Source organism: Dermacentor albipictus, chromosome 2 (assembly GCF_038994185.2).
Source record: "Dermacentor albipictus isolate Rhodes 1998 colony chromosome 2, USDA_Dalb.pri_finalv2, whole genome shotgun sequence".
Classification (NCBI taxonomy): domain Eukaryota; kingdom Metazoa; phylum Arthropoda; class Arachnida; order Ixodida; family Ixodidae; genus Dermacentor; species Dermacentor albipictus.
Window position 1 is genome coordinate 71,583,537 of NC_091822.1, and position 13,159 is coordinate 71,596,695.

At 45.7% G+C, this 13,159-nt stretch overlaps 1 protein-coding gene across 3 annotated transcripts in view; it reads right to left on the minus strand.

The window, feature by feature from the left end:
* LOC135908197 (monocarboxylate transporter 12-like) overlaps positions 1 to 13,159 on the minus strand; it is a 66,551-nt gene that overhangs the window by 23,051 nt on the left and 30,341 nt on the right. For 2 of the 3 annotated variants that reach the window (XM_065439950.1, XM_070533670.1), the window contains exons 4-5: positions 3,093 to 3,435; positions 2,180 to 2,712 (exon numbers count right to left, since the gene is read on the minus strand). In XM_065439950.1, the coding sequence (XP_065296022.1) occupies positions 2,180 to 2,712; positions 3,093 to 3,435 (876 nt within the window). The remainder of the gene's footprint in view (positions 1 to 2,179; positions 2,713 to 3,092; positions 3,436 to 13,159) is intronic. The other variant, XM_070533671.1, reaches the window with a different exon arrangement.

A 13,159-nucleotide genomic window follows, 5' to 3' on the forward strand; every position in this document is an offset into this window, starting at 1 on the left:
TGCCTAATTTAAGCGTTAAAATTTGATGATAAATACCGTACGTGCTGGAGTATAGAACACAGAGACGGACTTCGACAGAAAATACGCGTTTAACTTGTGTGACAGCACTAATCGGGGAGCGAAACGTTTCTTTTCAACGCGTAAAGGTTTGGGTACTTTGCTAGACTCTCTAAAGAAGTCAATACCAAATGCACTCAATATTACTCTCGTCGGAGTTGCCGCAACGCAGGCACAGAAAACTGGCAAGCCGGTCGGATTCAACGAACGCCTCCACGATCTGTTCCTGTTCTTCAGAATTTAGTGTTCTTGCGCATATTCGACTACACTTAGCTTCAGCAATGCTGTGGAAGGGCAGCATTGACTTCCGTATTGTTACGGAGCAGTGGGGCATATTCATAATATTAATATGAAAAAAACGACTACTTGTCGAGAAGAACGCCTGGCTGGTTCCGACAGCCATCTTGTGCATTTAGTGTTGCTGTAACTCGTATATGCTTGTAAATACACGCACGTTTTACTAATTCTGCCCGTGGCATTTTGGTGGAGTATGCCCGCGACATCTTCGTCAGGGCTCACTCAACTCGCCAGACTGCCCGCTCACGACTCAATGCTTCACAGGTTGCCCAGAAGGCGAGGTACGACACCCGCGAACGGGAAGGTAATTTCTCCCCTGGGTCCCTGACACCATGCCGCCACATCAGATTCTGCGAAACACTTCTCCCGCACTACACAAGGCCTCATAGGATACTGCGCCATTTCGGCGGTGTAAACGACGAAGTGTCCCCGCTGGCCTATCTTTCATTGTCTGCCCCTTCGGCCACTGATGTCGTGCACGTTTCTAGGCCGAAAGCCTACTTCACCACGACTTCGCCCCCGTAAATGCTACCGCCGAGACGGCGGCTTTCTGAACGGAGCCTGGTGTTACGGAACGGTGGGGCATAGTCATAGTATGACTGGGAAAAAAGACGACGATTTGTCGAGAAGAGCGTGCGGCTGGTTGGGGCAGCCATCTTGTGCATTAAGTGTTGCTGCAACTTGCATATCCTTGCAAATACACCTGCGTTTCACCAAATCTGCCCCGTGGCAATATTGTCGCGGGGCTTTATATTTGCGGTGCATATTTCAAACACCCTGGCGATATCCCAAGCTACCAGAAAAAACAGGAAATATTGGGCTTCCTCAGCTACGACCATCGCAAAGCATTTTTCGCTATGTGATTTGGCACAGAAAACGTAAGCAGGCCCACTCCAGTCTCGTTATCTTCTAACGCTCCTCCGATCTTCACAGATAGGATCCTATGTAGCCTGCACCCGTAGATAGTGGGCGCGCAGCAAAATTTAGGTTTTCCAACTTGTACAGTCTAAGGAATAGAGTGCGGAAAATAGGGTGCCGTGAATGTGGTGTGATCTTAAATAATTTTAGAACATGGAAGTGGGCCAAAACTTGGTGGCCTCCAAAAGTTTCATGTAGTCAGCCGCAGTGCAGAATGTGACAAAAGATTACGGAAAAATGCTGGCAATGAGTCTTCTGTAAGACATGATATTAGGGGAAAATTGCATCCAATTGGCACAGGAATTCTTCCGCGAGAAATCCTCGTTGACTAATCTCATAGTTTTGCTTTATAAAAGAACTGTGTCGCCTAAAAACTCAGCTTGTATGTTGGCCTTCATGCGAAAATATTACACAAACCCCGTTGACCAGTTATACTTTGGTAACAATAAGAGCAATACTCATGCTCTGCCCCGATGTTTACTATGGTTTCAGTGCATTTTTCGCGTCAGTGTGTAGCACTTAAACGTTTTCCTAATTTTCACGTAATAAAAAAAATATTTGTCTAGCTTGTGCAATAATGAATCTCAAAGGTATCCTTATGCCATCCGGAAAAGAGATAGTTCAGTCATTCTATACATTTATCACCCCTAAAGAAACAAAAGCGGCGTACAACACTAAAGAAAATTGAATTTTATGTAGTCACTCAAGTACATCTCAATTTAGTCTAGGGCTCTTGCAGAGCAGACAATCTTTACAATGAGTTAAGCGTGCCTGCTGTAAACATGGCAGTTAGTGTGTTAGGATCCTCTTCCATATTTGTAATGACGAAATACAATCTAATCACAATGCTTGGATAAACCAACCAATCGCACAAGCAAGGCACGGAGCAATTTCGTTGTGCAATTACCTATGATCACTGGGCTGACCAAGGACAAAGGAACCATGGCGACGCCGACGATGCCACTGGAGGCCGCCGTCCTCTCCACTCCCAGGTATTCCGCGAGAAGCACGTACCGGATGCACATGATGTATCCCTGCACCACTCCCGCCAGTGTCGCTAACACTAGCGCCGGCAAGATAAGATTCACTTGTGGCATTGTCATCATGCACACGCCAAATGCCGCAAAGCTAAACGCGTACAGCGGTCGGCGGGTGGAAGGCACACAGTCCGCTAGCACTGGAACTATGATACGGCCCACAAGTTGACCTGCTGAAGAGAATGTCACCAAATGTTGGGCGCTGCCAAGCTCGAAACCTTTGTCGACTCCGTAATCCACGATTGTACTGAGGAACTCAACGCCAGTGTAGTCTCCAACAAGGATGGCTCCAAGCAGAACGTAAAATGAAGGCGTGGTGAAGAGGGCCAAGACATCCTTCAAGGGGCTGCTCTCGGGCTGGGCCGCTTTGTCCGTTTGGTCGGCGCACCGTCGGTTTTCTGAGCTTCCATAAAACAATGAGCACCAAGGTTAAATTAATTTGTGACTAAGTCGCAGGAAGGATGGAAATTAGGGCTACGGTATTTGCGAAGCAACAGATACTCATGGTAATGCACTATATCTTGCCATGCGTACGGCACAGCAGTGATAAAATCCTGCTTCAACGAGTCACTTTGCCATCGTTATTAGATTGACCAGCACGCAAGAATGTCTGGTTAATGTAAACAAAACGACTGCATTAACTCTTCCATGGCGAACTGCAATAAGCATTTCGTGGCACAGACTACTGAGGTTGTTCCGAGCAGACATTATGACTTTCGATGTATGATATACAACCATTTATATCCCATAATGTAAAAAGCTGTCAAAATGCGGTTGCACTACCTTTTCCCAGATGCGTTGCCGTCACCAGTTGCTCCATAATTCCTTTCCGTGGGACGTGCATTTTCATGAAATCCATGGCTGTTTCGTTTGCAAGGAAGTCTGATCGGGGAAGGGTTCCCCGCCAGCATAACAATCGCGAACGAGTTCAAGAGAATTCCACCATACAACAGCAGTGCTCCTTCCAGGTCACAAAATTTCATCAGCCCGGCGAGTACGAACTGGCTGACGACAGCTGATAAGCCATATGCGATGAAAATGAATGATGTGGCGATGGCCCGGTACTTGATAAAATGTAGCAGCGTGTATATTGTAGAAGAGGTGAGGAAGATTCCATGTCCCAAGCCTGCGTGGTACAACAGTGCATTTTCTTCGTTGCTCGTTAAGTTTGCTCAAGCCGGAAATTTTCATTTCAGGGCAATATTCATGGCACTAACTAGTGAAGCTTAAGATACGCACCTATGTCTCTGAATCAATAATACATAAAATTATACTCTAACACTTTTGTTAGAGCTAAGCATGATTTTTGAAACTTTATGAATAAGTATTCTAACTTACGTGAGAAAATTATTATAGTGTAACATTCAAAGGTAATGATAAATGTTTTCTAAAGGAATTACTGTTTCATTAGGCCAATATCGAGGGGGTAGGTCGTGCATTCTTATTGCTCGACTATACTGAGCGGATGCTAGCTGCGTTAGATTTCCAGGCTTATTATTTCACATATCATCAAATAACACGCAAATATCACGGCAAAACGGACAGAAACGTTTTTTCGCTGCAGCGCCAAAGGAACACACTGCAGGTGCAGTCGTTCATTTACCTATGCCCAATGAATTTATGACTGCCCTTTATTTTACGCAGCTGGATCAACGTTCAATTTAAAGTTACATCTTCCACGAAGAACAAGAACGGCAAAACCCATCTCATGATGACTGTCGACCAATGTCTCACGATGAATAATGCGCTTCGTATTAAAGCAATGCAGCTGCAAAACGTACTGGTGCCGTCGAAATGCATTTGTATGAGGCCTACAGTGCAGTGAGATTCGTGCTCGGGTTTCGCTACAAAGGCTGCGCGCCATCTAGCGGAACCACCGCGAAGCCTGCACGTGGCCTCCGAAATGCAGGGCGCGCCGCTGGATGCGCTGAGAAACGCATCGTGCGGCGGTCGGCCTCCTCCCTTGTGCATTATTCTGTACCAGCTGCGCCATATATGGCGCCTGCCGAGACGTCCACGCGTGTCTTGCGAAACGAGATGTGTGGCATGAAACTGGGTGCGAACGCTTAGAATTGTTCCCTTTCTGGCCGCAAACCCAGTGGCGCATACACAATGGAGCAATATGGCGAGACGTTAATTGAAGATTGGCACATACATAGGCCATTGATGGCACTGCTCGCAAAAGCGTTCACCTGAAAGAGGGTCATTTAAACGCACACGCACCGAAAGCAATTGTAGCTTAGATTGCTAAAGTGCCATGTTATTATTGCGAAAGCATTACATGTCTCACTACGCGAAAATACGGCGTGGTCGTTGACAGCGTGTCCGAGCGATGGCACCAAAAATGGCCGATGGCCCAAAGAATTAAAGAAAGAAAAAATGCTCGGATAGACGTCAGACTTGTCACTGAGCTTCCTGTAGGCAATGCGAATGAATTGCTTTGAAAAGAAAAGTCAGCATATTGCGGTTGGGGTGGGAATGTAACCTGGGCGTCCGGAATGCAAGACGAGCACGCTTTCCCGACGCCATGGCGGCCGCACGGTTCTGGCTCACTAAAGGCGAGTCTATTGCGTGCGCAATGGCGCACATACTAGACGCGACTATGATGCCATCGTCGCCATGCCGCCGTTTTACCATCATAATCAGTTCAGTAACGTCTTCGCATTGTCGTCACACTCCCGTCGCCATGCTGCCTTCGTCTTTTTATCGACGTCGATGCTTTTTGGGCATTCTGTCGCAATATGGTAGTCCACTTTCAGTCGTGATTATGCAGCCATGGTTATGCCATCGTAGTTATTCCGTCGTGAGACAGCTGCTATTATGCATCCAGTGTCATGACGCTGTCATCATGTTAGCGTGGTTGTGCAAATGTCACTCCAGGTTCGTCATGCGACTCGCGTCATGCCGTCAGTGTCACTCCATAATTATCACGCTATCAATATAATGCAGGCTTCGCGCTGCAGTCATCTTTATTCAATTTTTGTGATACAGTCGTCGCCATCTCATTGTCCTCACCCTGCTTTCTTTCCGTCATCGTCATACTACCTTCGTCCACCATCGACGTTATGATGGCGTCACGCATTGCCAGTAAATCGATATTGAATCATCTAATCCATCCACGTTCAATCGTGAATATGCCTTCGTTGTAATTACGTCGTGGCCGTGGCGTCGTTGTGAGACGTTGGCTGTTAGGCATCCGTTGTCACACCTTCTTCGTCAGGCCACCATGGTCGTTCCGTCGTCGTCATGTCAGCTTCGACATCCGTTTGTTGTCAGACTCTCGTCATTATGCCAGCGTCGTTACAGTCGCTAGGTGGTGTTACGCGACCGCTCTGTGCGGCGAACAGTTTGTGTCACTCCGGAAAAACCATCTCGGAAGCCCGGATGCTTCAAGTACGCCGAGCACCCCCGAAACTGTCGAAAAAATTCCTAGGAAGCTGCAACGGCGAAAATACCTTTGTGCGCGCATCCTCGTCTCCTCACCCACGGCGCGCGCGGCGCCCTAATGTTTACGTAGACTCGCCAATGCTGTCTTCCTTCAACGAGCAGGACGGTTAAGCTTCATGTGTGTATCTGCCCCTTCTCCGCCTCGGCGAGGAAGGCACCAGCAGTGCCTGTGTGTGCGTGTGGTCGCATCAAAGCCTTTCCCTCTGCATACTTCAGTGCTTTTTCCTCTGCAGGCCTAGTGGCGAATAGAAAATTCGTTGAAGTGGCTTCGACGTACTGTACTGAGGGGTGCCGTAGTAAGGGCCAGTTTAACGTCGAAACATTTTCCCACACAAATTCAAGCGTGTTTATTACATGAAGAAAAGCATCAAATTATTATTCCTAACTATGCATTGCACTTTTGAGTATTACTCTGCTTTCTTTTTTTGCCGTTTTGAACACAATATCCCCAGGCTTGGAGTGGCGCCTGGCACTGGCAAAAACGCCGAGAGCAAGTGGGGCTATACTAATCCAAGTAGAACAAGACCCACTAAGCTTCAGCAAGGCACTCCCTCACCAGAACACGAATCGGCCTCCCGGGGGGAGTATCCGGCTACTCCCTCCCAAATGTTTCACTCAATTACACAATGGCCCGCAGTCCCCAGCAGCTGCGGAGTACCTGACGAAGGCGGCGGTCAGTCATGTAACACATCAGAAGCTGCTAAAAATTTCTGTACCCGGACAGATCGCCAATGCAAACTGACCTTTGCAACGTTTAACACCCGAACCCTCTCTAGTAAAGCTAGCGTGGCAGGACTCTTTGACGAACTATCAGGCATTGTTTGGGATATCACTGGCCTTAGTGAGGTTAGAAGGACTGCTAAAGTTTTTACATTGCTGACAAATGGCCACGTCCTCTGGTATAGAAGACTACCAGATAAGAAACAGTTCATAGTAGGATCCCTCATCCATAAGGACATAGCGGGCAGCAATGACGAATTCTACAGCATTAATTAGAGGGTAGCAGTAGTCGTAATAGAGCTATATAGGAGGTAAAGAATAAAGGTAGTACAAACCTAAGCTCCAACCTCCTGTCACGATGATGAAGAAATAAACAGTTTCATTATTATGAGGAATTAGCGATGCGATAAGTGCAAACTCAGTATACTGTAGTCAAGGGCGACTTCAATGCAAAAGTGTCAAAAATGCAAGCTGGTGAACAAGCAATTGGCAACTACGACGTGGATTCTAGGAACACTCGAAGAGAGATGTTGGACGATTTCGCGGAAAGGAATAAGCTGCAAATAATGAACATCTTCTTCAGGAAGCGTTGAAAGAAATGTGGACCTGCAAAGAGCCTTAATGATGAAAGAAGAAATGAAATTGATTTCATACTTTCTGCCGATCCCAGCATAGTGCAGGTTGTCGAAGTGTTAGGTAGGGTAAAGTGCAGTGATCACATGGTATTTAGGGCTAAGACTCACCTCACTTTCAAGAGAGAAGTGGTAAAATTGGTCAAGAAGCAACAGGCCAACCCTCACGCAGTAAGGGTAAAAGCAGACCAATTCAAGTTTGCACTTTAAAACAAATTTGAAGCCATAGAACAGAAAGATGAAGATGACATAGGGGCATGCAGATCTCCCAGGTAACCAAGGACCTAATAAAGGAACGACAAAGAATGGAAGTGTCCAACTCAAGAGATCAGACAGAATTCGGGGAACTGTCAAAAGTGATCAACACGGAGAAAATGAGGGATATTCGAAATTATTACGTGAGAAAGACTGTGGAAGCAGTAAAAAATGGACGCAGCCTAACAACACTGAAGGAAACAAGGCTTTGGACAAACCAAGATGAATGTGCCGAAAGATAGACAGGATAATATCATCAGCAGTGTCGATGATATAGTAAAAGCAGCTGAAGAATTCTATACTAAGCGGTACACTACCCAAAGCAGAAACGATACCCCAATTCAGAGTAGTTATGAACAGGTTAGAAAGGCTCCTTATATAACTAGCGATGAAGTTTGAAGGGCCTTGCAAGACATCAAACGGGGAAAAGCGACAGGAGAGGATGGACTACCAGTCGATTTAATACAAGATGGTGGAGACACAATGCTTGAAAAACTAGCGGCCCTTTATACGAACTACTTATCGACTTCAAGGGTATCAGAGAACTGGAAGAATGCCAAAATTATACTAATCCACATAAAGAGAAACATTAAAGAATTGAAAACTTATAGGGCCATCAGCTTACTTCCAATATTATATAAAATATTCACCAAGATAATACAGAATTTAATAAAAGCAACACTCGTCTTTAGTCAACCAAGTGAACAGGCAGGTTTCAGGAAGGAATACACTGCAATGGATCACATCCATGTCATCAATCAGGTGATCCAGAAATCCGCTGAGTACAATAAGCTTCTCTCTATGACTTTCATAAATTACTAAAACGCATTTGGTTGAGTCGAGATACCAGCAGACATAAAGGCATTCCGTAAGCAAGGAGCACAGGACGCTTAGGTAAGTATCTTGGAAATTATGTAGAGATTTCACAGCAACCTTAATTCTCCACGAGAAAAGTAGGAAGATACCTATAAAGTAAGCAGTCAGAGAAGGAGACAAAATATTTCTGATGTTATTTACTGCATGCTTGAAAGAGGTATTCAATCTATTATACTGATAAGGCTTAGGTGTAAGGATTGACGGCGAATATCTCAGCAACCTTAGATATGCAGATTACAGTCCTGTTCAGCAACACTGGGAACGAATTACAACAAAGGATTGAGGACCTGAACAGACAGTATAAGAGTGAATTGAAGAATATTATGCAGAAGACAAATATAATGATCAATAGCCGGGCATGGGTACATGGTGGCCAGTCAGCCTCTAGAGTCTGGGTAGTAGTAGCTTTACCTAGGTCAATTACTTACATGGGGATCTTGATCATGAGACGAAGATTTAGAAAAGAATAAAAATGGGTTGGAGCGATCTGCATGTCAGATACTGACTGGAAGCTTATCATTATCATTAGAATGAAATGTGTACAATCAACGCATTCTACCGGTGCTGACATATGGGGCGGAAACTTGGAAATAGACAAAGAAGCTCGAAACCTAGTTAAGAACCTCGCAAAGAGCGATGGAACGAATAATGTTGGGCGTAACATTAAGAGACAGGAAGAGAGCGGTGTGGATGAGAGAGCAAACAGGGATAGCCGATATTCTAAATGACATTGAGAGAAGGAAATGGAGCTGGGCAGATCATGTAGTGCGTAGTTTAGATAACTTGTTGTCCATTAGAATTACAGACCAGGTGCCGAAAGAATTGAAGCGCAGTCGAGTGCCGCAGAAGGCTAGGTGGGGTGATGAAGTTAAGAAATTCGCAAGCGCTAGTTGGAATTGGTTGGCGCAGGAGAAGGGTAATTGGAGATCTCAGGGAGAGGCCTTCGTCCTCCAGTGGTGATAAAATAGGCTGATGGTGATGACGAATGACTGTTGAGTATTACTCTGCTTTCCTTTTTATTATCACTTTAAACCCAAAATAACGTTCAGCATCGCCGACCGCCCACGTGACCTCTGGCCTGCATTTAAAGTTGTACCGGTATTTGCGCGGGCACGGAAGGCATGGATTCATTGGTTCGTACACTTAAGATGGTCATTTATTTTTTTGGTAAAGTCAGCCTATTGCACTTTGGTATCTCTCGTTATTGAAATTGGGGTGAAGTGACGTGTTTGCGAGCGGAGATGTGAGCCTGAAGGCTAGGTTTCAGCCGTGAACAATACAGAACATGTGCGCATCGAAACGGGAGCGGGATCTTGCTGCAACTGAGGACTGCAGTACCTATGAGTCGTTTTATATCGCTGCTTGAATGTTTATGTAACATTCGCATTGTTAGCTGTTTCCGAAATAAATCTTTAGTTGTGAGGCCACCGTTATACACGCAATCAGGAAAGAGAAAGCGATATCGGAACGCCCGTCGCATATTTCATTTCGTTGCAGCCGTGGCCATTGGCGACTGAGTAACATCATCAATATATTCACGTTTTTCGAATCTGACGGTAACTTCTTTCGTCCAAAGAAACCGAATAAACCTTTGGTAAGTTGAAGCGAAAGTACTTATTTCAATGTATCAAACCATTGCACGCATGATAATTCACTGATATTGCGTACTTGTTGGCTGCAAATGTTCTCGCTGGTCAGTTTGGTTTACCTTCAGGCATATTTTTTTTAGCAGTAGGGAAGCAGCGCATTCCCTTGGGGCAGAAAAAGAATGCATCAGTTCAAATAGCTTCATATCTTTCATGCATTTGTTTGTGGAATCAGCTGGCCTTGAGCACTTGCAGAGCAGGGTGGCTTCTTTTTTGAAAGCAAGCTTTGTCATTCTTATATTTATTTCTTAGTATCTTTCATGGTTGCTCTTCTTGCTCGATAGGCTGGGTTTTTGTGCAAGCAACACTGAAATGATCGATTGCAGAATCTGGTTTCGCTGCTGTCTCACTTGGTCGTGGTCGCTGTGTTACGTTTCTCACATGTGGCAACATGGTCAATTGCACTGGGAAGCAGTCTCTGTAGGTAAGCGCCTGCTACTGCAGTCCGCACAGCGACATATATTCCCAGTTAGCACGTACCCTGACTGATTCTCCCCGTTCGTCTTTTCCTGCTGCAGCCGTGTGCAAAATTTCTTGTCGTGCTCGTTGGCTGTGATTTGGCGTGACATGAGATTAGCACGCATCCTTATATGATCGGAAGTGTATGAAGTTCATACCGACTTGGGTGTAAATGCCCGCAAAAGTGGCTGCCGTAGGTGATGCCCACGAAACGATATTGAGAAGAAGCGGGGCGCCAAATGTGAGTGACAGATTAGTGACCCCGAAAGCACAAGAACAATCACGCCGCTGGGAATGAAGGTAAGGCTAAAATGCTGGGTAGGCCATGCCACTGTGTCGGCTACAGCAGCAGATGCCTGGGTCACCCGATTGCTTAGCAATGCAACTTGCTCACCTTCAGCGCTGACTGCCGATGCAAACATGTAAGACACTCTGTCCAATCAGCTCGTCATGATATTTGTTATTTGTCATCAGACCATTATGTGTGACGAAGGGAAGCACTATGCCTGTAGTCAGATGGTTGTATGCGCCGTAAGCGACCCGCGCACTCGAATGCTCAATGCTGTCATATGGTTCATAGCCAATGTATAATGTATTGTCTGAACCGTATGCGCTGATTGAATGCAGAGCCTTATTTCTCTGCTGTCTCACTTGGTCATGGTCGCCATGTTAAATTTCTTGGATGTGGCGGCCTGATGGGTTGCGTTGGGTAACAGTCTCTCTCGAGGTAAGCAGCCGCTCTTGTAGTCGGCACATCGACACAGACTCCCTGTTTACACGCACGATGATTCGTGCTCCCTGTTCATCCTTTCCTGCTGCAGGCGTGAGTAAAGTATGGTTGCGGCCTTCCTCGGCCGTGGTTTTGCGTGAACGGAAACTACCATACAAGCTTACATGATCCGAAGTGTATGAAGCTGACAGCCACTTGGGTGGAAAGGCATGCAATAGTGACTGCAAAATGGTGTTTCCCAAAAAACTGACAATAAACCGACCAAGAACCGACCATTTGTAGATAGCGGAGAACCAAGTGTTTGCGACACATTAGTGGCCCCGAAAGAACAAAAGAAGACGTGGAATTTAAAAAGGATGTAATGCTAAAATGTCTGGTAGTCCATGTTCCTGTGTTGGCTGCGGCAGAAGATGCTTGCCTCACCCGATCGCTTCGCGATGCAAGTTGGTAATCCTCAGCGGCGACGGTCGGTGCAAACAGGTGGGACACCGTACAATCTGCTTGCACTGCATGTTGTTGCTCGTTAGCATATCGCCGTGCATCACCACGAAAGTGAGGCATTTACGAGCTTGCCTTAATGGCTTCAGCGTATCTCCTCATGCAAAGTTCATTTGTCATCTTGTAGGAGAAGGTGCACTGCTTTTATTATGCCAAGATAGTCCTACGTCCTGTTCACTGACTCATTGCTTGTTTGTATCGTCGTCAGTAGAGGCTCCTTGGCCTTCTGAAAATTAGAACGCAGCATATACGCCAAAGCCAAGGCATTGAGGCATGCTTCAAAGCCAACAGGGCGAGCACGGCGCGTACCGACGCACGTTAGCGCTAAAACGCTACCATATTGGATATTGCACTAAACACTGCATTTCGGATGGACGGATGGATGGATGGATCCATACTATGAGCGCTCCTTCTAGAAGGGCGGTGCGTTGCACCACCAAGCTCTTATACAATACTTTCTGGACCCCTATTCGGAACTGTCTTTTTGTGCACCTACGTCGTTCGTGGTTTGTCTACTTTTCTTCCTCCAATTATTGAATCGCCTCTTACTAATGCCTATTGTGGACATGTTTACTTTGCCGATGCTCTCGCTGAACCCAACAGCTTCAAGGAGGCTAGAGGTGCCTAATCGACCATTGGGCAGATATCTTCACAATACAATAAAACATCCTACATAAGTTCCTTAGCTTTACGGCTGTAAGCACAAGCTTCTCCTTCCTTGTTGTACCTAGCTTCATAAGTTCGCGCTGTGAGGTTTCCGGATCTCGCTTCAAAAAGTAATGAGCTTCTTTTGAGTTATCAGATTGTTTCCTTCCCGATTTCGCTTTTTCTTAAGTAATTACCCATAGCAGTTTCATTTCTACTGCCGCTACCCATGAGAATATTTAAGGCACTGTGACTTTTTGTGTGACGTTCTTTCTTGCCATATTGCTCACCATATCGGTCGCATACTTGCTGGTAACCTTCCTAGTTATTTTCCTCCACTGTGAATAAATGTGTACAAATATATGAACACTGTCCCAGACCAATTACTTTCGTCCGTATTCCTCAGTAATTCCTAATCAATTTTACTCGGAGCTTCCTTCACTTCAAAACTTGTCCAGCCCATATCACCTACGCTGCTTCATTTGTAGTCGTCCCGTGAGCGTCCAATGTGAGTCGTGCCACTGACCTTTGGTTGCCATCGAGACTTGATTGTACGCCTGATTTCAAGCAAACAACCACATTATCAAATGTAAGTCCTAGAACTATTACACCGTTCCATTTTCCCCGGAGCAGCTCGTACTTATTGCAGACCCACAATGCTCTTTGTTTCATTGGGGCTCATTTCTTTTGCCCTTTGCTGCTATTGTTTTTTCCTGCGTTTCCATATATAGCATATACCAAGGTATTTATATTATTTTACCTTAAGTATATCGTGGTCTTTTGCATCCTTGCCATGCACATCATAAAGGGCAGTGGGGATACAGGACACCCCTGCCAGAGTTCATTGTTCATATCAACTTTCGCCTTCTCTTCATTCCTTCCCTTTCAACGCAAACGGTAATCATCTCTGAAAATGTGTATGCGTTCGTCGCCTAAGCCTAG